The sequence below is a fragment of the Carcharodon carcharias genome, assembly GCF_017639515.1.
Source record: "Carcharodon carcharias isolate sCarCar2 chromosome 37 unlocalized genomic scaffold, sCarCar2.pri SUPER_37_unloc_1, whole genome shotgun sequence".
NCBI lineage: Eukaryota > Metazoa > Chordata > Chondrichthyes > Lamniformes > Lamnidae > Carcharodon > Carcharodon carcharias.
The window spans coordinates 3,076,821-3,101,664 of NW_024470758.1; the positions used below are offsets into that span (position 1 = coordinate 3,076,821).

At 44.8% G+C, this 24,844-nt stretch overlaps 1 protein-coding gene across 1 annotated transcript; it reads left to right on the forward strand.

Moving 5' to 3' along the window:
• The first annotated feature begins 6,196 nt into the window (after nt 1–6,196).
• On the forward strand, nt 6,197–8,755 carry LOC121274482 (RNA-binding protein 4-like). Its single transcript, XM_041181821.1, has one exon. The coding sequence runs from the start codon at nt 6,409–6,411 to the stop codon at nt 7,279–7,281; it is 873 nt and encodes a 290-aa protein (XP_041037755.1). The 5' UTR covers nt 6,197–6,408; the 3' UTR covers nt 7,282–8,755.
• Nucleotides 8,756–24,844: the final 16,089 nt, after the last annotated feature.

Here is a 24,844-nt window from a genome sequence, read left to right on the forward strand (position 1 = left end):
TATATTCCATTCCCTTTGAAATAAAGGCCAACATTCCATTTGCCTTCCCTATTCCCTGCTGAACTTGTATGTTGGCTTTTTGTAATTCATGCACAAGGATCTCAAATCCCTCTGTTCTGCAGCTTTCTGCAGTCTTTCTCCATTTAAGTAATATTCAGCTCCTCTATTCTTCGTACCAAAGTGTATAACCTCCCATTTTCCCATGTTATATTCTGTCTGCCAAGTTTTTGCCTACTCACTTAACCTGTCTATATCCATTTGTAGACTCTTTGTGTCATCCTCACTGCTTACCTTCCCACCTATTTTTGTGTCATCTGCAAACTTGACGATAGTACATTCACTTCCTTCATCCAAGTCATTAATATATATTGTAAATAATTGTGGCCCCAGCACTGATCCCTATGGTGCTCCATTAGTTACAGGTTTCCATCCTGAAAATTCCCCCTTTATTCCAATTCTCTGCCTTCTATTAGTTAGCCAATCCTCTATCCATGCTAATATTCTACCCCCAACACCATGGGCTCTTACCTTATTAAGTAGCCTTATGTGCAGTACCTTATTGAACGCCTTTTGGAAATCCAAATATATCACATCCACTGGTTCCCCTTTATCTATCCTGCTTGTTAGCTCCTTAAAAAATTCTAATAAGTTTGTCAGACACGATTTCCCCTTCATGAAGCCATGCTGACTCTGCTTGATTACATTATGAATTTCTAAATGCTCTGCTAATACATCCTTTATAATAGACTCTAACATTTTCCCAATGACAGATGTTAAGCTAACTGGCCTATAGTTACCTGTTTTTTGTCTCCCTCCCTTTTTGAGTAAGGGTGTTACATTGGCAGTTTTCCTCTTGGAAGATTACCACCAGTGCATCCACTCTCTCTATTCACTTTGGCCTCTCTCTTCATTTTTATATATTTAAAGGAGCTTTTACTGTCTGTTGCTAGTTTACCCTCAAAGTTTATTTTCTCCCTCTTTGTTTTCTTTTGTCATCTTTTTTGGTTTTTAAAACTTTCCCAATCCTCTGACTTACCACTAATCTTTGCCACATTGTATGTTTTTTCTTTCAATTTGATACTATCCTTAACTTCCTTGGTTAACCATTGTTGGTTTATCCCTTTCCTAGAATCCTTCTTCCTCACTGGGATATTTCTTTGCTGTGAGTCGTGAACTATTTTCTTAAACGACTGCCATTGTTCATCAACCATCTTTTCTGCTAAACTCCTTTCCCAGTCCACTCCAGCCTCTTCTGCCCACATTCCTTTGTACTTAGCTTATTTACGTTCAGCACAGTTGTTTCCGATCCAAGTTTCTCACTCTCAAACTGAATGCTAAATTCTACCATGTTATGGTCACTGTTTCCGAGGGGATCTTTTACTCTGAGATCATTTATTAAACCTGCCTCATTACACATTACCAGATCCAAAATAGCCTGATCCCTGGTTGAATCCACAACATATTGTTCTAGGAAACTGTCCCAAATACACTCTATGAATTCTTCCTCGTGGCTACCTCTGCCAATTTGATTTTCCCAATCTACATGCAGATTAAAGTCACCATAATTAATGTACTGCCTTTTTTATATACCCTCATTATCTTCTGATTTATTTTCTGTCCTATAGTATAGCTACTGTTAGGGGGCCTATAGTCTACTCCCACCACTGTCTTCTGTCTTCTTCCCCTTGTTATCTCTTACCTCCGCCCATATGGATTCTATATCTTCCGATCCAAGATCATTTCTTGCTATCATACTTATTCCATCTCTTACTAACAAAGCTACCCTACCAACCTTTCCTTCCTGTCTGTCCTTTTGAAAAGTCACACACTCCTGAATATTTAGTTCCCAGCTCCGATCTCCTTGTAACCAGGTCTCCATAATGGCTATAAGATCGTACCCATTAACCTCTATTTGTGCCGTTAATTAATTTATCTTGTTCCGAATACAACGTGCATTTAAGTTAAGATCCATTAAATTTTACAATTTTTCTCCCTCCTCGGCCCTTTTTGCTGCTTTTTTAATGTTTTTAGATTCTGTCCCTTCCTGCCACAGTCTGGGAATCATTACCTAAATCGTTGCCCTGCATTGCTGCCATATCCTTTCGCTTTGTAAGCCTACGTATCGTATCCCCTCTCCAGAACCCTCCCCTCTGCAATTTGGTTGAAGCCCCCCCACCCCCCCCCCACCCTGTACAGCTCTAGTTATTCGATTTGCCAGGACATTGGTCCCAGCCTGTTTCAAGTGAAGCCCATCCCACTGGAACAGCTCCCTTCTACTCCAGTGCTGGTGCCAATGCTCCATGAACTGAAACCCATTCCTCCCACACCAGCCTTTGAGCCAAGCATTTAACTCCTTAGCTTTATTTATTGAAAGGATTAATATGTGGGACTGAGTAAACAGTACAGCCCACAGCGATGATATAACAGACACATTACCAAGAGTCGAAGGAGGAGAATGCTTATGGCTTAGACAGAGTAACCCCTAGTTCTGTATATGTGTACATAGTAATGTTTATCCAATAAAGCAGTTATAGTTCAGACATCCTTGTGTCTTTGCAAACGCTTTTTAGCCAGTGACAACCAATATGCAATATGGTGGCAGCTGTGAAGGAACCTGAAATCTCTGAAAAGCAACTTTAAATAAGTTTGCAAGTCTGACCTGAAAGGCGCCAACACTGAAGATTTTGGTAAGTCAGTTGAAAATCTCCAAAAGAGCACCATGGAAGGTGTGGAGGCGGAGAGTGGCAGAAAAAAAACAACTGTTCAATTGAGAAAGGGCTGCACCACAGCGTGTGGTGGTGCGTGAAAATTCCCAATTCAGCAGCAGAATCAGAGAACCTAGCGATGATCGAGGAATGGTGAGCTAACCTTGAAAATGAGTCAAAATCTTCAATTTAACAGCAATAACCAGTCAGCACTGGGTAAATTCCATTTTTAGTCAGCCTGGGTTTTGAGACACCTCGCGGTCTGGGTTCAAGATCAGCACCATTCAACGTGGCAACTGCAAGGCTTCTTAAACATGATTCCCCAGTGAGAGGAAAGCAATGAACAGAGCTTAATGGTAACTACCAGCAATTAGTTTAAAACTCTGCAAAATTTAGGAACGATTACCAAAAAGGTTCAGCAACCACAGCAGCTATCAGTAAAAGGCTGGTTGGCGTGGAGAAACTCCATTAATGCAACAGAAGTTTAAAAAATTAAGGCAAGTCTCCAGCAGCTATGGATTCACATTGCCGGACTGATTTGGGCCTATGGAAGGATCAAATCAAACACAAAATTTGGTACTATGGAGTAAGAGATTTGTAAGATTCCAAATTTCTTCTGGATTGGACAATAAGTCTGAGGCTGAACAAGTCAATACATTACTGTATTCTATTGGAGCCATCGCGGACGATGTTATAGCAAGATAAGAAATAACAGACAAATTCGAGGAAGTCTTATAAGCATTTGATAATTATTTTAATTTACAGAGTAACAAGAGTAGAAAGGGCCAAATTCAAGGAAAGGGTCCAGAAACCAGGTGAACCAGTAAGCACCTTTATGAATGACCTGTATCAACTGGCTGAAGGTGGCAATTATAGTGGACCGAATACAAGAACCGCATTGTAGTCGGTGTTACTGACGACATCCTATCTTACCTACTGCAATCCAAAGAAGACTTAATTTTGGAGAAGGCAATACAGTGGGTCAGACAAACAGAGGTTCATAAACAAACAAGAGCCATATTCAGAGAAGAAGAACCGTGGCTCAGAAAACCTCCACATGACACTATAACTTACTAAACAAAATGCCAAAGACACTCCAGGGAAGAAGATATTTTGGGCAGCATTTTATGTGCCCCTTCCGGGTGTGTTTCCAGCTGGGGGGGGGGGGGGCAGCAGCGGGGCACGTAAAATAAGGTGGCCTTCCCATCCATTCCCAGAGCTCACCCCCATAACACGAGGAGTGTGCGGAAACTGAAATCAGCACCCGCCATATTCGAATAGGTAATCAAAGTTCAATTAGGCTTGTTACCAAGTCAATTGACCTTGATAATATGCTGTCCACACCATGAACCGTTTTGCGTGGGCAGCTGAGCAGGAGTGGACAGCCCAATTTTTTTTTAATGGAACCGTCAAAGGGAAGGAAGGGGAGTTTCAATCTTTGGATGGTGCCCTTTATGGATCGTGGGGGGCAGCCACCCCTAAGATCAAATCCCCCCTTTCTTCCTTGGTTAGGCCGCACTTGGAAAATTACGTGCAATTCTGGTCACCACGTTACCAGAAGGATATGGAGGCATTGGAGAGGGTGCAGAGGAGGTTTACCATGATGCTGCCTGATCTGGAGGTTATTAGCTATGAGGAGAGGTTGGAGAAACTCTGATTGTTCTCACTAGAGCGATGGAGATTGAGGGGCGACTTGATAGAAGTTTACAAAATTATGAGTGGCATGGACAGAGTAGATAGTCAGAAGCTTTTTCCCAGGGTGGAAGAGTCAATTACTAGGGGACATAGATTTAAGGTGAGAGGAGAAAACTATAGAGGAGATGTGTGGGGCAAGTTTTTTTACGCAGAGGGTAGTGAGTGTCTGGAATTCGCTGCCAGAGGAGGTGGTGGAAGCAGGTACGATAGTGGTGTTTAAGAGGCAGCTTGACAAATACATGAATGGGATGGGAATAAAGAGATATGGACACCGGAAGTGCAAAATGTTTTAGTTGACGGGCATTATGATCAGCCCAGGCTTGGAGGGCCGAAGGGCCTGTTCCTGTGCTGTACTTTTCTTTGTTCTTTGTTCTTCCTAACCACCCCCAGCCTTAAATCTGCTCCCACACCGCCCCCCCCCCCCACCTTCCCAGCTGAAACTCTCCCTGGCCAAGACCCTGGACTCACTGGCTTCAGGGAGCCCTGGGCCTTCTCCTCCTTCTCCTTGCAGTCCTGCCAACGGCCACTGACATGGCGCTGCCGGGACTGATGGAGCAGCCAGTCAATCAGATTGGCTGGCAGCTCCACAGGGCAGGACGTCATCCCCATTGAGGAGCAGAAGTCCCACTTGGCCCTTGTTAAGCCTGTCCGCAGCACAATATGGCTGCAGGGTGAGCCAGCATGGAGCGGGTTAGCTCCATGCTGACTTTATCTCCGGGGGGAGTTGGGGGGCATGGACGAACCACCCATACCCGACTCTTCCCCCCCCCCCCCCCCCCAATGTATTATTCAGCCCCTTATGGTACAAAAGTTCAAGACACCAGCAAACCATGCCAGTGTTCTAGCACCAAAAAGCCCCCCAGGCGCGAGCATTGTCCTGCAAGCACTGAGGAATGCTTTTATTGTAAAAGATTTGGACACTTTGGGAAAATGTGCAGAACTAAAACCTGTAGGTATACAGTGGATAACAAGAGGTTCTTCACATACAATTGAGGAATCTCAACAAGAAGAGGAACAACAATGTTTTCTGGGTGAGATCAAAAGCCCCAGATACAGATTCTGGAATGCAGATATTTATGTCAATGGATGCATCGCTAATTTCTAATTGAGTATAGGAGCAAGAGGAACAGTCTTGTCCAACAAAGAACTGTAGCTAATAACACAACCTCTGAAGCCAACTACAACCCAGTTATATGACCTGGGAGGGACCAAACTACAAGTCATAGGTACACTGCAAACAACACTCCAATACAAGAACAAACAGATATGGGCAACATTTTATGTCCTTCGCAATCAGGCGTTCTTTCTTCTGAGCCGAAACGCCTGTGTAGACCTCGACCTCACCAAGAGAGCAGAGGAATCACTCAAAAGACGTTCAACGATGATACCAATTCGGAGCCCCTCAAACTATCCAACTGCACTGAAGATCCTGATTACTGTACTGAAGATGTGGATTGGGACTTCAGCACTGCTTTTTTTTGACACTCTGCACAGAGACTGATAATCCAGCCCTTTTCGAAGAAAATGTCCAGGAGGGGGAAAGTAAACCTGTTCTCACCCAAAAGGTAATGAACCAATTAGACCAACGAGTACTTCAGTGTTGACCCTCATCCTCCATCACTTTGTGCACCTATCGAGAAAGTGGAAGACAAAAATCAAGAGGTAGAATATAGCATTACAGTACCACATTTGAACAACAGTTTGTAAGAGCTTACGCACCTATCCATCCAGATAGTGGACGGGAAGTGGGGGGCGGGGCGGTCGATTGACGCGTTCCCATGGCGACCGGCCTGATTGGTGATGTCAGGGAGGCCGCCTGTATAAAGCGGCCATTTGGGGAGCGGCGCTCAGTCTGGCGCGGCTGCCGGACGAAGCGGGGCGCCTGGATGTTGCTGATGGGGAGAAAGGAGAAATTAACATTTGAAACCCGATAGATCGAGGAGGTTTTCCCTTCCCCCTTCCCCACCCCCCTTCCTCAGCCTGGGTTTTTTTTTTTGTTTGTCCCAAGATGGTGAAGATCTTCGTGGGCAACCTGCCGGGCGCCTGCGACGCGGCCGAGCTGCGCGGCCTGTTCGAGAAGTACGGCCTCGTGAACGAGTGCGACGTGCTGAGCAACTACGCCTTCGTGCACATGGAGAAGGAGGCGGAGGCCAAGCGGGCCATCGCCGAGCTGCACCGCCGGCCGCTGCACGGCTCGCCGCTGACGGTGGAGCTGGCCACGGCCCGGCTGCGCAACGCCACCAAGCTGTACGTGGGCAACGTGGCGGAGGCGGCCAGTACCCGCGAGCTGCAGCGGCTCTTCGAGGCCTACGGCCGGGTGGTGGAGTGCGACATCGTCAAGAACTACGCCTTCGTGCACATGGAGAAGGAGCGCCAGGCCCTGGAGGCCATCCGCGGCCTCAGCGGCACCGAGCTGGCCGGCCAGCGGATCTACGTGCAGCTCTCCAAGTCCAACCCGGTGCGGGGGGCCTTCCCCCCTCCGCCGCCGCCTCCTCATCCCGCGCAGCCGCTGCCCGGCCCGCCGCTCCTGCCCCCGCCGGGCTTCTTCCCCCCTACCCGCCGCCTCCCCTTCCCCCCTCCTCCTCCGCCGCCGCCGCTCCCCTCTACTCCTCCTCCTCCTCACCACCACCCGCTGGCCGCCCGCTACTACCGCTACGACCCCTACGGCCGCCGCCTCTTGCCTCCGCCCCCTCCACTGCCCCCTCTCCCCCTGCCGCCTCCTCCTCCTCCTCCCCCTCCCCCTTATTCCCGGGACCCCCACCGCCGGCCGCCGCTGCCCCCTCCTCCTCCTCCTCCCCCTTACCTGCGAGGCCCCCCCCTCCGCTGCAGCCAGGACGGCCGGCTCAGCAACGGCTACGGGGGGAAGCTTTGGGGCTATTGAGGTTTCTGCTTTTTGTGTGGTGGGGGGGTTGAGGTGGGAAGGGCAGGCAGGGTGCCTCCCCTCCTCTCCCCTCCTGGGGAGGCTGCAAGATGGGTAGTGGCTGGTCGTGGCCATTGCTTCTCCTCTCCCCACGCCCTCTGCCTAGGGGAAACCACTACAGCTCAAGTTAAGGCACAAGGGTGTACTCCCTGTGGGGTAGTGGGTTTGCCAATATAACTCAAGGTTGTACACCCTGGGGTTAGAAGGTTTACCCTGATAACCCAAGGTAGGATACATTGGGGTTGGAGTGGTGGATGGTTTGCGAGGCCATTAATATCACGGACAGTGGCTTTGATAGTACAAAACTTGGAATATTGCTGAACAGGGACATATTGCTGAAACATTTGGCCTTGGCACTCGTCAAGACAAATGCAAGAATGCCAAATTTCAAATGATCATTGTTCCTTGGGTGTTCACCACTGGCTGAACAATCCTGAGTACGCTAATAGCCACACAGCCAATTTAAGATGAACAGCCAAGCTTGTAACGTGGCTCACTTACACTCTCTAGAATCAATGTAAGTTCATACTCAAGGACCTGTTCTCTGCAAACAAAAGGAATATGTTTTATCCTTGCGCCTTTTTTAAATTACCCAGGGCTCCCTGTTGCTTTCTTAATGGCAACACCTCAGCCAATCGGCAATCTTTTTTCCTGTGGTATAAATTGTTTTGATTGTTTGAAATTTGGCATTCTTGTTTGTCCTGATGAATGCTCCTCAAGAACCTTCAGCAACATGTCTTTCTTTACAGCAATACTAACATTTCGCCTCTTAACCCCCACTCCCAAAAACCTCTGCTGTCAGTATGCTTTGGGTGCTATTGTGTGAAACTCACCCCCAGTATTTTATAGGGAATGATCCATGTCTAAACAGCAGCCAGTGACATCTGGCCATTGCAGGATTTGGCACTGTTGGATGTACGAAGCCAGCCATGGGCCTCCACTCAGTTTAATCCTCTTTTTCTCTTTGTTTTAAGACGTTCTGCAGGTTTGGATCCTAGGCGCCAACAAGAAGACTTGACTTTTCATCGCAACCCCTGGAGACAATGCGTCCTGTCAGCTACAGGGGCAGATTAGGGTGGGATTTAGTTGGGGGTTGGAGCGAGCGAAGGGGGGGTGGTGCGCTTAGGGTTAGTCATTGGGGCGGTCAGAGCTCAGTGTCACCACTTTGCTGCAGCCCCATGTCTCGTCTGTCTCTCATATTGTGTTCCCTGTTCCTTTCTGCATTCCCCACTCCAGCTAGCAATTTGTACGTGGGTTGGGGTTAGTAACTGAAGCCTCGCCGTTGTAAAGTATCTCGTTGGACTGGCATCGGAGGGGGTGATACCGAGCCCAGAGTGGCTGCCAAAATGGCTTTATTCTTTAAAATGGACCGCCGCTGTACGTTTGTTTATGCCCGTGATTCGTGAACTGTAACTCATGCTTCGTTTTATCGGGTGTGGGGGGGGGGGGGGGGGGAGGGAGGAAGGAGGAAGGAAGGGAGGGGGGTGGTGGGTGGGTGGTGGATGTGGAGGCGTTCAATCTGCGTGTAAAACTGCCGGAGAATGGACCGTTTTCTAATGTGCCGACGAGTCGTAATTATCTCCGCTTTTACTCGGAATTTCGCCTTTTTTAATAACAAATCGGCTCATGGATGACGGTGTAAAGATCAATGTAATCGCCTCTGTACGTGTCGTTTCCTATTCGACCATGTGTGAATAAAACTTGTGACGGCTCTCGGGTACCAATCCTATCGTTTTTCGGCTGTATTTGGAGTGGGTTCCTCGTGTCCTTTTGATAAACGTCCTGGGGGGGGCGGGGGGGGGGGTCTGGCTTTTATCTGCGTGGTACCCAGGGATTACACATTGCATCGATGTTTCTACTGTAAGTGTTGGGGAGCAACTGGTTCCAAATCTGGTAAGTGCCATTTACTCTGAGTTTTGGTAGTCTTATACGCAACAAGGGATTTAACTCACCCAGGTGAACTGAAGTCAGACTGTTTCTTTAATCTGACTCCCTTCATGTTTCCTAGTCCAGAGCAGATGATTTTTATCCTCCTGGCTAGATATGCAAAGCTCCTGCAGCAAACATCCGGTTGCATTTCTTCTTATCTCTGTCCCACTTTGCATGTTCTGGCTTTTAAGCTGGGGTGTGGGGTGGGACTGTCAGGGAACTGGCATTTGACTCCAGTGCAACTCGGGTTTTGCATACTTCATTGCTGAAAGAGCTTAAGCTCCCAATATTTTGGATTCTTGACAAATCTGGTCAAGATTGTATTTGCCACTGATTTGCCAGTGTTGAGAACAAACCTCTGACTCGCACATCCCTTGGAATAAAACAGGAAGGCAAATGGAAGGGTTGTCAGATTTTGAGTGGGACTTGCAGGTTTGGGCATCACCAGTGAGGGGAAAGGGGCTGTTAATGTCAGAAAAACTGTTTCTCATCCCTAACCCGCACCTTCAGATCTATATTTTACAAGTTTCATCCCTGTTGGGAGCTTCTCTACTGTCAAGCTTCTAAGCTGTGACCTGCCTGCTGATTGAGAGGCACTTCTGATCTGTCCCTCATTTGGTCTGTACCATTGATTGTTTACCAAAAGTGTAATGGAGAAACTTGGATTAAAATCTGACTAATCCCTGGGATCTGATTGCACCCTCAGGTTTTATAAGAGGTAGCTGCACAGATAATGGATGTTCTGTCTATGAAATTGGCAAGTGTAGCTCTGTCCATCAAGAAAGGAAGGAGAGAGGAAACAGAACTACAGGCCAGTTATCCTGACATAAGTCATCTGGAAGTTGCTGGAATCTAATACTATAGAAGTCTTAATGCACTTAGAAAATCAGTTTGACTAGACAGTTAATATGGGTTTTACAAAAGGACAATCATGTTTGACAAGCTAGCTTTTTGAGGATGTAGCTACTAGGGTAGATAAAGGGGAACCAGTAGATGTACTATACATACAGAATTTCCAAAATGGCATTCAAGGTGCTGCCAAAGGTTACTATGCAATGTAAGGGCTCATGGGGTTGGGGGTAATAAATTAGCATGGATAGAGGATTGGTTAACAGAAGCAAAGATTAGGTATAAATGGGGCATTTCAAGTTGAAGCTGTGACTTGTGGAATCCTGCAAGGACCCATGCTGGGGCCTCGGCTATGTACAATCTATTTTAATCCCGTAGACAGACTGAGAGTAATGTATCCAAGCTACTTCATACAAAACTGGGTCAGGCAGTAAGCTGAGGACAGGCTGCAAAGAGATATAGACATGTTAAGTGAGTGGGCAACAAGGTGGCAGATGGAGTATAATGTGGGAAATGTAAGGATATTCACTTTGGCAGTAGGAATAGAAAAGCTAACTATATTTTAAAGGTGTGAAATTGGTAAATGTTGATGTTCAGAGGCACTTGTATGTACTCGTACATGGAACATAGAAAGCTAACATGCAGGTACAGCAAGCAATTGGGATGGCAAGTGACATGTTGGCCTTGTACTCCAATCCCTTTGGCCATAAAAGAATAGGGAAGTCTTCAGGTGTATCAAGTTTTGCTGGGAGTAAATGGCTGAGGCACAAGAGTAAATATTGTCACAGGCTCAATGGGTTAGAATGGCCACCTGTGCTGACCTTTGGTTCCATTGGGCAGGCCAAGCATGGCTGAGTTTAATCTTGGCTGGCTAATAGTCCAAAGAAGGATCAGTCCATGATCTTGCAGAATAGTACCTGTCCATGGTGTAGGCTAAACCAAGGCTCCATCCAGTATATTAATGGGCCCTCTAGTATACCATTGTGGGGTGTACATTACTATGTAGCAGGGTGAGAGGTGAAACTGGGTACTCAAAATCAGATACAGAATTACTAACTGCTGTACCTGACTTGTTCAGGAATCTAATCTCCAAGCTGCTGTGTTCAGTTTGGAGAAATTGGGCTGCAGTCAGAAGGTAATCTTGGTGTGTTTATTTAAGGGTATTTTGGAGAATGGGGAAATGCTTGATCATTCTACCCTGCAGGTGAAACACCTTTTTAATTGGCAACTCGAATTGCAGCTAGCCTGTCCTTGAGCACCAGGATAGAGATGAAGATTAAAAAAGCATATTGGTTGTGTGTTGCTTTCCATCACAATCGAGCTTTTGGTTTGTGGCCAAAAACAGCAGCAGATCGCATGCGCTGTGCTGAAAGCACTGGTTAGAAAGGATCAAAACCCATACAAATTGGTGAGTGTATAAATGCAGTGTTCATGCTGATGGAGGTCAGGTTGTTATCCAGGTATAATTTCCTGTTGGCTTGATGGCCTTAATCAGCTTAACTCTCAAGTTTAGCCCTGTAACCCCTTGAGTGCGCTGATGGGTGTTTAAGATGATTAAAAGGTAGCGAGAAACTGTTTTCACTGAGGGGAGTCCAGAATAAGGGGCCTTAAAATTAGAGGCAGGTTGTTTAGGGGTAATTTCAGGAAGCACTTCTTCACATGGAAATCTGGAACTCTCGCCCCTCCCTCTCCCTCTCCCCCTCCCCCACCCTCCCCCAAAATGAAAAGCTGGGTCGGGTGGAGAGAAGTAGCAATTGAAAAATTCAAAATTGAGATTTTTTTTTGACCAAGGCTATTAGGATTTAGAGCCAAGGTTGATCAATGTGGTTAAAATACAAAAAAATCTAATTCAATGGCAGTATAGCATCACAGGGCTGAATATTACACTGGGAATTAAGGATCCTGAGCTGGTTGGTAGCTGCCTCCTTCCCCTGAGCTGTTTAGATTTAATTCTCCAGGACAAGCGTGCTCTGCTGTCTTTGAATTCTCTAACCCCCAGCACCCTGTCCATTCAGTTCACTGCAGCTGCCCAATCCCATCAATTCATCTCTTTGCTGCCTTAACCTACCTGCTGTTAGTGACCCCAACACCCCACCCATGATCCCAATGTAGTAAATGCCTTGTTAGTGAGTGACAATCAGTTTAGATTTTAGTTAAATTATTCCTTCAGTTTCTCTTTAAAATAGGATGCCTTTAGTTTCTTAGTCACCCATGGGGAGGCACTGGTGTAGTGTTAATGTCATAGTAACCCAGAGCTCCAGGCCAATATCCTGGAGGCAGGGGTTGGGATCATCAGCTGGAGGAATTTAAATTCGATTAATAGATCTGGAATTGAAAGCTAGTCTCAGTAATGGTGACCATGAAATTATCATCGATTGTTGTTAAAAACCCATCTGGTTCACTGATGTCCTTCAGGGAAGGGAATCTTCCATGCTTAACTGATCTGGCCTATGTGACTCCAGATTCATAGCAATGTGGTTGTCTCTTAATTGTTCTTTGAAATGGCCTAGCCAGCCATTTAGTTCAAAGGCAATTGGGGATGGGCAACAAATGCTGGCCTTGCCAGTGACACCCACACCTCATGAAAGAATAAAAGAACCCTCTTTGTACCAAGAATTTTGCTATTGCCTGGCACCATTTACCACTGAGATTTTAAATAGCTGTGTTGTGTCATGAGGATTAGTAGCAAAGTAGAACAATGCCCAGATTGCAAGCAGAAAGTCAGGGGAAACGCTGGAGGTTTTAAACTTGCCTGTTCTCAGGAGTTTGTGCTGAAATCCAAATTGGGGTAACAGTAAGCTGAAGTTCCTGAAGACTGACCAGACAGTGTGATCTTGCCTTGTGCTTCTGTGTCCGAGTCCCACCACCTCAGCAGACTGCTCCTTTGTGACAGGAGGGGAGACTGGTTGTTTCCTGCAACACCTTGGCAGAAACTGACCCTGGCTTTATCCCCGGTAACCTCGGCTCCTAAACTGAACACTGGGAAGTGAATGTTGCTCAGCCCCTTGTTGAAGCATTTTTTAAACAAACTTAAAATCGCTTTAAACAACTTTCAAACGGCTTGAATGCCCAGCCTGCCGGAGAGGAGGATCAATTGGAAGAGAGTTTGTCAAAGTGGACTGTGACTCTAGCCTTCTGATTTCAGCCTGAACGTGAAGTGTGGAATACACTTCACCCTGTTCATTTGAATTCAGCAGCATTTATTGCCCACCTGATGGCTGCTGTGAATTTTGGAGCAAGTTCCCCTTTCACCATCTCTTTCAGGTGGTTTTAGAGACTGACACTTGTTTGTTCGAGGGCTGGCTTCCCAGCAATGGGAGACGAGTCTCACTGAGTAAAAGGTTTCCCTGCTCACCTTGTGGAGTCTTCTATATCCCATATCTTATATTAAAAGTGAGGTAACTAGCACAAGAACATGGTGTATCCCTAGTTTCCCCAACTGCATGTTGCCTTGTCACTTAAGAGCACATAAGTGCCTGGGGGTAGGGTGAGCCAGATCAGGTGGGGGTAGTAGTTCCCATTTATCTGAAGCTTTCAGCCTCCAGTTTACCAGATATAAAATGGCAACACTGACACTTCTGTAGTTTGCAGCTGCAGTGGGAAATTTTTTCCAGCTGACAGTTGCTTTTAATATTCAATGTCCTGGGCAATTCCTACCGTGGGTTATCTCTACATATTACCACCACTTGGTGAATCTCTGGTCGTCTTTAGCCTAGTATCACAGGTGACCACTTGTGCTAATGTCTCAGTTGCTCTGCCCCTATCTGCATAGAGTTATTAAGTTTTTGCATTTTGCTCACTCCCTGCTCTTACCCTTGATGTTTTGAAGGTGCAATAATGGCATGAGTAGAGAACTGGTTTCAGGACCAGTTAATGCCTCTTGAGTTGCCAAGATGTGCCTTGTCTTGTGCCCCAGGAATTTGTGGACTATCTCTTGTATACATTTTGCACAAGTGTATAGAAGGACTCATCCAAGCCTGGTATTAAACCAAATGGAGGAGCATGGCAAACTGATAGACAAGGGAGTGGGCAGACCTGGCAAATATAACTTAAAAAAAAATGAAAGTACACCTTATCTTCCTTCCAGAGTAAAGGAACAGATTTTCTCTGAAAGTCGCCTTATACTAGAGCATTGAATCAGAAGCAGTGATATTTACTTTTGGACAGTGGCTCAAGTCTGTAGTCCTGGGTATCCTGTTGAAAGGATATTGTAGCTGAGTTCACTTGGGTGAGGGATGAAAACTTGGCCTAAGGCAGTATTCACCACACTAAACGCAAGGATGGGTTTAATAGATTCAGAATTAAATTGAGTGTAAATAGTGCATTTAGTAATAAGGGCAAATATTTAGGATTAGTGCTTGAAGCATAAAGAGGGGAAGTGTGACATCATGGTGTGTTCTGCCCAAAGGCAAGTCCTTAGCTCTTAGTCTTCGTTGTGACTCTATGCCAACCTTTTAATTTTCCACTAACTTCAATTTTCAAACCATCCAACATTCATATTCTATTCCTTTTTCCCCTTAATCGTCCTTTCATAATGTCTCTTATTAGCCTGTTTCCTCTCTTTTGCCATAAGCAATATGTTGTTTTAATTGGTAATTTAAACCCATTTCCCTGCTACGCTTCATATCTGCTCAAAAGCAGTGCAGTGCAGGCTGAAATGTCATTCCCATCTTCTAGTTAAATTAACACCTTTCCTATGCTTGGTCTTTTTAGCTCCTCATCCCCATGAGTTTATTTTTTTTGGGGGGTTGGGGTGGTGATAGTCTGGTAGTTGGCATTCTGGTCCTTGTGCAGATCTTATTTCAGGCTACCCCCATTGATTATGCAAGCTTTCAAAGATAATGGAGCCCTAGTCTTAATGTTCAATTGATATTTGCAATGGGGCTTCAACTCTAGGGAACTCGAGTGCGATTTCTAAGTTAATTATTTCTCGGCAGTCTATCATTCTCTGCTGGCCCCTTTGAACAGCTGCAACGGTTGGAGTGGAGACTACTTGAGATTTGATTACCAGCTCGCAGGCTGTCTTTCCTATGAGGCAGTACATTTTGAAGATTTAATTCTCTTCACTCTAAAACCTTTCTCATTTATCAGGCATTACTGTTAAGGATGCAAATAGGGAGATTGAAAGGGAAGCTTAAGTGTGTGACCCAGCAGCAAACCAATTGTGATTCATAAAACCAATGGGGTGTGAAAGTATTGGCGAGAGACTCATTGTAGATGACAGAAGGGGCTCCATCCGTGAATAGAATTAAGTTTAAAGAGCAGATGGGTCTGTGAAGGTAGTGTAGAAACGCATTAGAACATGAGACAGAAACCTGAGGTCGTTCAATTTGTGCTAGAGCTGTACATCGCAATTTCCTGTCCTCCCTTTTGTTTCAAGCACTACCCCCATTTTAACCACTATTGTAAATTTTACTTCTGTTTCTAATGCAATGTTCAGATCCTATATCCCTGTACCATTCAGTGTTCCTAAATTTATACCACAAGTTACCAGCTCATTAAACAGCAGTGTTTCAGCTTTTTAATCAAGTCAGAGATTTGATATCTCTGCCTTCCCTGCTCTAATTTAAACCCAGTGTTCCTCCTCTAACTTGGGTCTCTTTGTTCCTAGGTTGCCTAGGACTGGACATTAGCTAGTTGCTAATTTGTATTAATTCTAGTTCTCTGCCCTTATTTATGAGTTGCAGGATCCCCACACCCCATGCAACTTTATTCACTTGTGCTCCCGTGTTTAATTATCTGAACTTTCAAGATTTGGTTCTTTTTAAAGATGGTCTGTTTGATGTGTGCCATCTCACCCTTGCAACACTTTGTTCTGCATTAAGTTTAATCCAGCCTTGTCTACCCAGTTTATTAGCCACTGTGACCTGCTTAGTTGGCTAGGGTCCCGATTCTGTTCAAAAGGTTAATATTGTAATCTTTCACTGAAGTCCAGTCGATTGTCCTGTCATTGGCTCAAGGGGCACACTGCTGTTTACACCCATACCCTGTGAAGTGCCTTGTTAACCATTCTCTGGCTATGTCACCATACAATCTGTGCTTTAGATTCACAAATGAAGTTCGTGTTGGAAAAACTAGTGCAACAGAAGGCATAGGGCAGATTAAAGTTTTTAAGAGGCACTGGGTTTTGGTGGAGGAAAGGCTATTCTCTGGATTGGGGAGTGGTGATAAGTGAGCAGTCTCCAAATTAATCTTCAGCGGTGGGATACAATTTAAACAAGGTTGTTGCAGAATGAAATGCTTCACTACAGTCAGTGGTTGAGGCAGAGACCATTGACCCTGTTTGAAGTGAAGTATGATGCAGGGCAATGGGGGAAGTTGCTTCTGAAAGGATTCATGTTAACAGCCCCTTTGATATTGAGGTTGAATGGACAAACCTGTTCAACAGATAATCAGAGCTTTTAGAAACCCTATGTCCACATCACTCACTGCACTTTAGTGATAGTTTATTCTTTGCAGCTATTAAGTTTATCAGACACAACTTGCCTTTTAATCCATATTTTCTTGTGAATCATTTTATCCTGCTCTGTTTTCCAGAGGTGTTCTCATCCTGGATGTTGAACCAACTGCTCTATTGTTAATCAGTTTAATCCCTTTATGATGAGAGGTGTTTTTTTTTTTGGTCTGGGGTCTGGCACAATACCTATTCAGGGAAGTTTGGATTTTGGTCAGAGCCTCTGATTTCCCTGTGTTCTCAGGTGCAGCCACCAGAGCTTGAGCTCTTTCACATAGAATTCCAGTACTTAGTGATCCTTGTCTAATTATCCAACCTCTTCTTGACCCTTTCACTCCCAAGTTGTGCCATAATACCCGTTTAATGTTATTACTCCATCTCTAATTGAACTACATTTAAGTTTTTAATTTTGTCAGTTATGTAGCTTTTACTAGCCCCACTTGTGAAAACATCTTAATGTCATACATACGGAAGCACGATTATGTCTAAGTTGGGCCGGGTTCGTAGTTCACACCAATGCGACAGATGTGTGTGCGCAGGTACCTGTACTTAAGGGGCATCTTTGCTCTTGCAGTTTTTGAAGCAACACCATTGTCTGAGACAATTGGAATGCAAGCTGACCCACTTAACAGGGTGCTGCAGTGCAAGCTAAGCTAGGACATTTGTCTTCTGAACACAGCAATTCTGTCTGCGTTTGCCTTGTTGGTGAGAGGGAAATGTTTTATTTCACAGGAGCACCTCTCTTCCTAAGAATGCTCCTTTGCAGGCGAGGTCAGTAAGTGGATATGTGGGGTTGTAGCTCAAGGTTCAGTTTGTTTACACTCCCACAAAGCATTTTTGTTCATTTAAAGGAGGATGATGTGCTGCTGACCTCTTCTCTTCCTTCCCTGCAGGGATCTCTGGCAAACATCTAGTAACCTATCTCAAGTTGAGGACTGTCTACACACAGTAAGTAGCTGTTTCTAGATGTGAGACTTCAACACAGAAGCAATTTGGCCTTTGAATACCCCACAGACCATAAACGAAAAGTACTCAGGTTTCTCTCTCTCTCTCTCTCTCTCTCTTTCCTCCCCCACCTCACCCAAAAGGGCAGGGTAATCTGCAGTTTCTAATAAACTGTTTCATCTCTACTTACACCCTATTGATTCCTGCCACATCTCCCTCTGTAACTGAGCCTGGTACCCTGGTGCAGATATTTCACTATATTTTCTCTTAATTGGACCTACTTGCTTTTGTAAAAATCCTTAAACAGTTTCCTCCTTGATTTCTACCAATGTTCCTACCTGGCCTTAGCTTTTTTGCCCCTGACTGTCACAACTCGGGTTTAGTATTTCAGTTCACCTTTTGCTGCACTTGCTTATCAGAATATAGGCTTTACCCCTGTTTCAGGGTATGTAAGTATCCATAGGAATAATGAATATGTATGTTACAGCTGTCGGGGGCTCTTAGGTCTGCCCTTAAATAGGATAACAGCCCTGGGACTGTGTATCAGTGCATCAAACTCTCATTCTCCCACTCTTGTGTTGTCTCTGGTTGATCTCAATGCTCACTTAGTAACTTTTTATATTTTGTCTATTTGCTAAAGTTGATGAAGCTGCAGACTGTAAAGATCTACAGACACTAGCTGTCCTCCAGTGTTGACCCAAGTGGCCTAGATGAGGTTATTAAACTGGAGTTCATCACAAGCCATTTCATCCTGTCTACCTGTGTCCTAGCTTTCAGCAGAGTATTGCTGGTTAGCAGTGGGGACCTGGCATACTGGGTTCACACTGTCAACTGCTTGAGTATCCAGGCCCTTCCGTGCAACCTCCCACACCAGCTTCACACTTGCTAGTGTAGAGGTCTGGGTTTCATCTTTTTGAGGCATGGTTCTGTATTTGCAAATTGTCAATAAAGATCTGCTGTAATGCCATGCTTTTGAGTTTCATTCTTGTGTGTTTTGAAAAACGATGGTTGGTCATTTGAGGGGTAATGGTCAGGTCACTGGGACAAAGTACACATGGAGTTTTGAATGCATGAGGATAACTGGGAATTGATGCATCTGCACCAGTTTCTCTTCCTCGTCCTGACTCGGTTATCTGGGATGAGCAGAAGCAATTTGCTCTTTTTCTCCTCCACTTAAATTTAATGGTGGTTGTGTTATGACTGGTCCCTGGCAAGGTGCCCCCAATATGTTATCCCAGATGAGATACCCCAAATTGTTATCCTCCTGCATGAGGAGGAATGAATTGGCCCCCTACTTTATTCAGCTCCCTCTGTTGGTTGCAACAAGGTTAATTTGAAAAGGATCCCTTCACTCACGGATACCTTTTTCCCAGTTCAAATGTTTGTTTTAAAAGGAGCCAATTTAACCAGGCTTTCTTGAGTCAGTTTATATGTTACCAAAACATGAGAAAAATAAAGACGCAACACACATACATACATACAGATTAGAAATGAGAAGCCAGCCCAAAAATAAAAGTTAAGATATATGAATTAGTCTTTGACTTGTCTGTGAGGTGTAGATGGTGAAATGCGGTGGCCATTAAATTGGATGTTTCCAGTAGAGCTGACTCTGGCAGTTGAGCAGTTGGTTTGGAGATTCTTGGTTCGGCAAGTTAGCTGAAAGGAGTTGTCCTGCTTCCTTTTCAACTGTGACTTCGCTGACTTGTGACTTACTTCCAGCAATTGCAAGAGGAGAGATTTTTACCTGCAGCTTCAGGGATGCTGAGTTGGTGATCTTCAGCTGTGACCTTCACAGCATACTAGCACCAAACTAGCGCACAGACCAGGGTTGCAGTTCGTTTTAACCCTTTTTCTTGTGTATTCCTGGAAGGCAAAAAGAAACATGTCTTTCACCCAGAAACTGCTTTCTTTCAACTCCGATCATGTCCACAGCCTAGGATATAACTCAACAGGAGATGGTTTCTGCTGAGATGGTAACCAGTTTTCCATTACCTCCACAATCACAGTTCCGTTTTTGCATTTCATCTTTTCCTTTAAGTGTCTCAGTCTGAAGTAGGCCTTGATACCCTTTTAGGTGCAATATTCTGTTCTCTCTGGACTCGTTGGTCAAGTGTAATCCACATTGTAATTTTCCAGCAAGTGGTTACTTTACAATCTCAGCCAGCTTTTGCTTGGGGTCCTTAAAAAAAAAAATACATATATAATAATAATCCTTCTTGGACATATTGAGCGTTTTGTAAATAATTCGGGGCTATGACCCACACTCATGACAATGGGAAGTGAAGGCAGTTGATGTGTTCAGGGAATGTTGGGTATGTTAGAGTGTGGATGACTGGGTTCAGTCTGGGAAATGAGTGATAGATTTGGAGAATTGAGTGCCAAACTAAAATGGCTAAAAATAGACACACACTTGCTGAAATAGTGTAAACATTTTTTTAGTACCGGACAGGGAGGAGTCACTCATTGCTGGAGAGAAATATAGACAGCATCGGCAATTAAAGCTGTCTGGCTTGAATGGTAGATTGATGTTGAGATTCTTTCCAAGATACAAGCCCCCCCACTGAGCCCTCCTAGTGTGTACGGCTCTCCAAACACTTCTGCTGAACCTCAGGATCGACCTCTCCTGGTTTGTGGTCAATTCTTTGCTCCTGCTCAACTTAGTATCCATTGGAATGCCTCCTCCACAGGCCCCCATTGATCATCTGTTCATCTGCCAGCTTTTCAATTGACCAGCAAATCTGGACATGGGCTACATGACATCTACAAGTGAACTGGATCCCACCACAGTATACTGTCCCTTTAACCTTAGACTGTTTAACATTGTCTCCTCCATGTCCTGTTTGCTGCATACCTTTGCCATTCCTACATAAACCTGAAGTTCCCTTCCCAGGAACTGAAGGAGGCCATTCAGCCCCTTGAGCCTTTCCTACCATTCAATTAGACCATGGCTGATCTGCATGCCAACTCCAATGTCGACCCATAGACCTTGATGTTCTCGCCCACCAAAAGTCTCATTTGTTTCAGGCTTGAAAGCACTGAATGGTCCCCAGAATCCACAGCCTTTTGGGGCAAGGTCTGGATTTCTACTACCCTTGATGTGAAACGATACTTCCTGATCTCACCCCTAACAGCAGGCCTAGCCTGAGTTTTAAAACAATGACCCATGTTCTGGGCACGCCACGGGGGATAGTTTGTCAAAATCTACTCTATCTAGAGACTTGAGTCTAAAATCCAAGCTGACATTCCCAGTGCTGCACTGACGGAGCGTTGCACTGTTGGAAGATTAGTACTGAAGGACCACTGCACTTTTTTTTTTACTGATTTATTTAAAAAAACATATATATTCACCTGAGGTAGATGTAAAAAAAATCCCAGGGTCATGATTTGAAGAAGGCAGGGGAATTCTGGCAAGTTTTTATCCCTCAATGTCACTGAACCAGATTATCTGGTCATTTATGACACTGCTGATTATGGGAGCTTGCTGTGTGCAAATTGACTGCTGCGATGCCCACTTTCCATCAGTGTCTACACTTCCAACAGAGACTTAATTGGCTGTGAAGCTCTTTGGGACATCCTGAGGTTGTGAAAAGTGCCTTATAAATGGCAGGCCTTTGAGGCAGAGTCTGCGACATTATTTCAATGGTCACTAGTGGTAAAGCATTCCATGTCTAATGACCCTTGGGGTGAAGCTATTTCTTCTAACTCCTCCCTTCATTCTTCCACTGAGATAATCCTCGGTGTGTGCCTGCTTGTTACTGATTCACCAAACAACGTTTTTTACTCTGTACCCTCAAAAGTCTTGCAAATGTTGAAAAAACAGAGGTGATTCCAAGGGCTTAACACGAATTGGGCTAGCAGTCTACCAAGGCTGATACAATGGCTTCTGATTGGAACACTAAGAAATGCTGAGCCATATTGATGAACAACAACTGCTTTTCTGTGATTATAACTGACCTGAGGGATTGGGGTGGGGTGGGGAGTAGGGGCTATGAAAAAGCAAACAGTTTTTTTTCCCGTAGAATATGCAGCACAGAAACAGGCCATTTGACTCAACTGGTCCATTCCAGCCTTTATGTTCCATTTGAGTCTCCTCTCCTTGAACTCTTATCACCACAACCTCTATTCCCTTCTCCCTCATATGCTCATCCAGCTTCCCCTTAAACACACCTATGCTATTTGCCTCAACCAGGCCCTGTGATCGCGAGTTCCACGTAGAAACTAGGAGCCCAGAGTAGTCCATTCAGCTCTTCCAGCCTGCTCCGCCATTCAATATCATCATAGCTGACCATCTATCTCAATGCCATTTTCCCGCTTTCTCTCCATACCCCTTGATGCCCCTAACATCCAAAAAATTATCAATTTCTTTCTTAAATATACTCAGTGATCCGGCCTCCACAGCCTCCTGTGGTGGAGAATTCCACAGGTTGAGTGAAGGAAATTTTTCCTCATATCAGTCCTAAATGGCCTGTATCCTGAGACTGTGACCACTGGTTCTAGACTCCCCAACCAGGGGAAACATCCTCCCTGCATCTAGTCTGTCTAGCCCTGTTAGAATTTTATACGTTTCAATCAGAACCCCCCCCTCATTCTTTAAACTCTAGTGAATACAGGCCCAGTCGAACCAATCTCTTCTCATACAACAGTCCTGCCATCCCCGGAATCAGCCTAGTGAACCTTTGCTGCACTCCCTCTATGGCATGTATACCCTTCCTTGGGTACGGAGACCAAAACTGCACACAATACTCCAGATGTGGCCTCACCAAGGCCTTGTATAACTGCAGTAAGACATCCCTACTTCTGAACTCAACTCCTCTTGCAACGAAGGCTAAGATAAAATTTTACTTCCTAATTGCTTGCTTCACCTGCCTGTTTACTTACATTGACTGGTGTACAAGGACACCTAGATCCCTTTGTACATACATATTTCCCAATATATCACCATTTAAATAATACTCAGCCTTTCTGTTTTTCACACTGAAGCGTATAACTTCACATTTACCCACATTAAATTGCATCTGCCATGTGCTTGCCCACATTCAACTCATCTAAATCGCCCTGAAGCCTCCTTGCGTCCTCCTCACAACTCTCACCCCTGCCCAGTTTTGTGTTGTCAGCGAACTTGGAAATATTGCATTTGGTTTCCTCATCCAAGTCATTTATATTTATTGTGAATAGCTGGGGCCCAAGCACTGATCCCAGCGGTACACCACTTGTCACCACCTGATATCTGGAAGAAGACCTATTTATTCCAACTCTCTGTTTCCGGTCTGTCAAACAATTCTCAATCCATGCCAGTATATTACCCCTGATCCCGTGTGCTTTAATTATGCCCACTATCAAAGGCCTTCTTGAAATCCAAATACACCACATTCACTAGTCCTCCGTTATCTATTCCACTAGTTACATCCTCAAAAAACTCCAGTAGATTAGTTAAGCATGATTTCCCTTACATAAACCTATGTTGTCATTGTCTAATGCTTTCCAAGTGTTCTGTTAACACGTCTTTTATAATAGACTCCATTATTTTCCCCACTACTGATGTTAGGCTAACTGGTCTGCAATTCTGCTTTTTCTCTCCCTCCTTTTTTTAAATAGTGGAGTTATATTTGCGACCCTCCAATCTGTAGGAACTGCTCCAGTGTCTATTGAATTTTGGATGATGACCACCAATGCATCCAGTATTTCCATGGCCACTTCCTTTAGTACTCGGGCATAGATTTATCAGGCTCAGGAGATTTTTCAGCCTTTAACCCCATTAATTTCTCTAGCACCCTTTTTTCACTAATACTGATTTTCTTCAATTCCTCCTTCTCACTAGACCCTTGGTTCCCCAACATTTCTGGGAAATTATTTGTGTCCTCTTTTGTGAAGACAGAACCAAAGTATGTGTTCAATTCTTCTGCCATTTCTTTGTTCCCCATTATTATTTCCCCTGTTTCTGACTGTAAGGGACCTACATTTGTCTTTGCTAATTTTTTTCTTTTAATATATAGAAGCTTTTACAGTCAGTTTTTATGTTCCCTACAAGTTTACTCTCAACGTTCCATCATGTACACACTTCGGGAAGTCCTCCTCCACAGTATTATTGCTAGTTTGGCTTGTCCAATCTATATGTAGATTAAAGTCACCCATGAGTACAGTTGTACCCTTATTGCATGCGTCTCTAATTTCCCATTTAATGCTTTCCCTTACATCTGTTACTGTTCGGGGGCCTATAGACAATCCCCACCAATATCCTTCCTCACTATTGCATTTATTTCCTCCTTTACTAACAGTGCTACCCCACCTCCTTTCCCTATTTGTCTGGTGGGAGCCGGATAGGAGGCCATCGATAGGTGGGGACAAAGGAGGGATTGACAAAGATGTCATGAACTAAAGGATAAAGGGAGTGTTAATAGTAGTGGTTAGTGCTAAAAAAATGGTCCTGATAGTGGCATAAAAGTAAGAAAGCAGAATGTGATAATAACAAAACAAGGGTAGCACTGTGTGAAAGAACAACATGGACCAAGTAACAGATGGCCCTTTGAGGATGGGGTGGGGGGAAAAAAGGGATCGAAAATGGGATAGAAGGAGGGATAAAAAGGGATAAACCATTAATTGGCCTAAAACAAAAATAGCTGGAAAAACCCAGCAGGTCTGACAGCATCTGCGGAGAGGAATACAGATAACGTTTCGAGTCCGTATGATTCTTCATCAGAACTAAAGAAATATAGAAATGTGGTGAAATATAAGCTGGTTGAGGGGGGTGGGACAGGTAGAGCTGGATAGAGGGCCGTTAATTGGCCTATCCTGATGGTGAAACACGGATAAATATTTTGAGCATGACCAGGAGAGGGCAGCCTTTGATAAACTTTAGCTCAGGGACCCTTGCATTGAATGTCACCATCCACTCTCAGAGTGACGCCATGCTGTTTCCCCATTACCCACTCTGCCAACGCCCTTTGTCAGTGACATGCAGCAAGCTAGGCCAGTCTGTCGCCGCCCAGGACAAGAGGCTGCTTTCTGCAGCCAAGTGCTCAGGACCCAGAGCGGCTTGAGGTCGTCCGCCATAGCCGACTGAATAGAAGCTCATCGGCCTTCGCCTCCCAAGCTGCAAAGGGAACACTTTGTAGGAACACAGGACTGATAACAGAGTACACAGAACAGGGTTGGCACAAGGATAGGAACTCGGGTGTAGGCCATTCAGCCCCTCGAGCCTGCTCCACCATTCAACTAGACCATGGTTGATCATCTACCTCAATGCCATTATCCCACATTATCGCCATATCCCTTGATGTCATTAGTATCTCGAAATCTATCAATCTGAGTCATGAACATAGGACTTAGGAGCAGGAGTAGGCCCTTTGA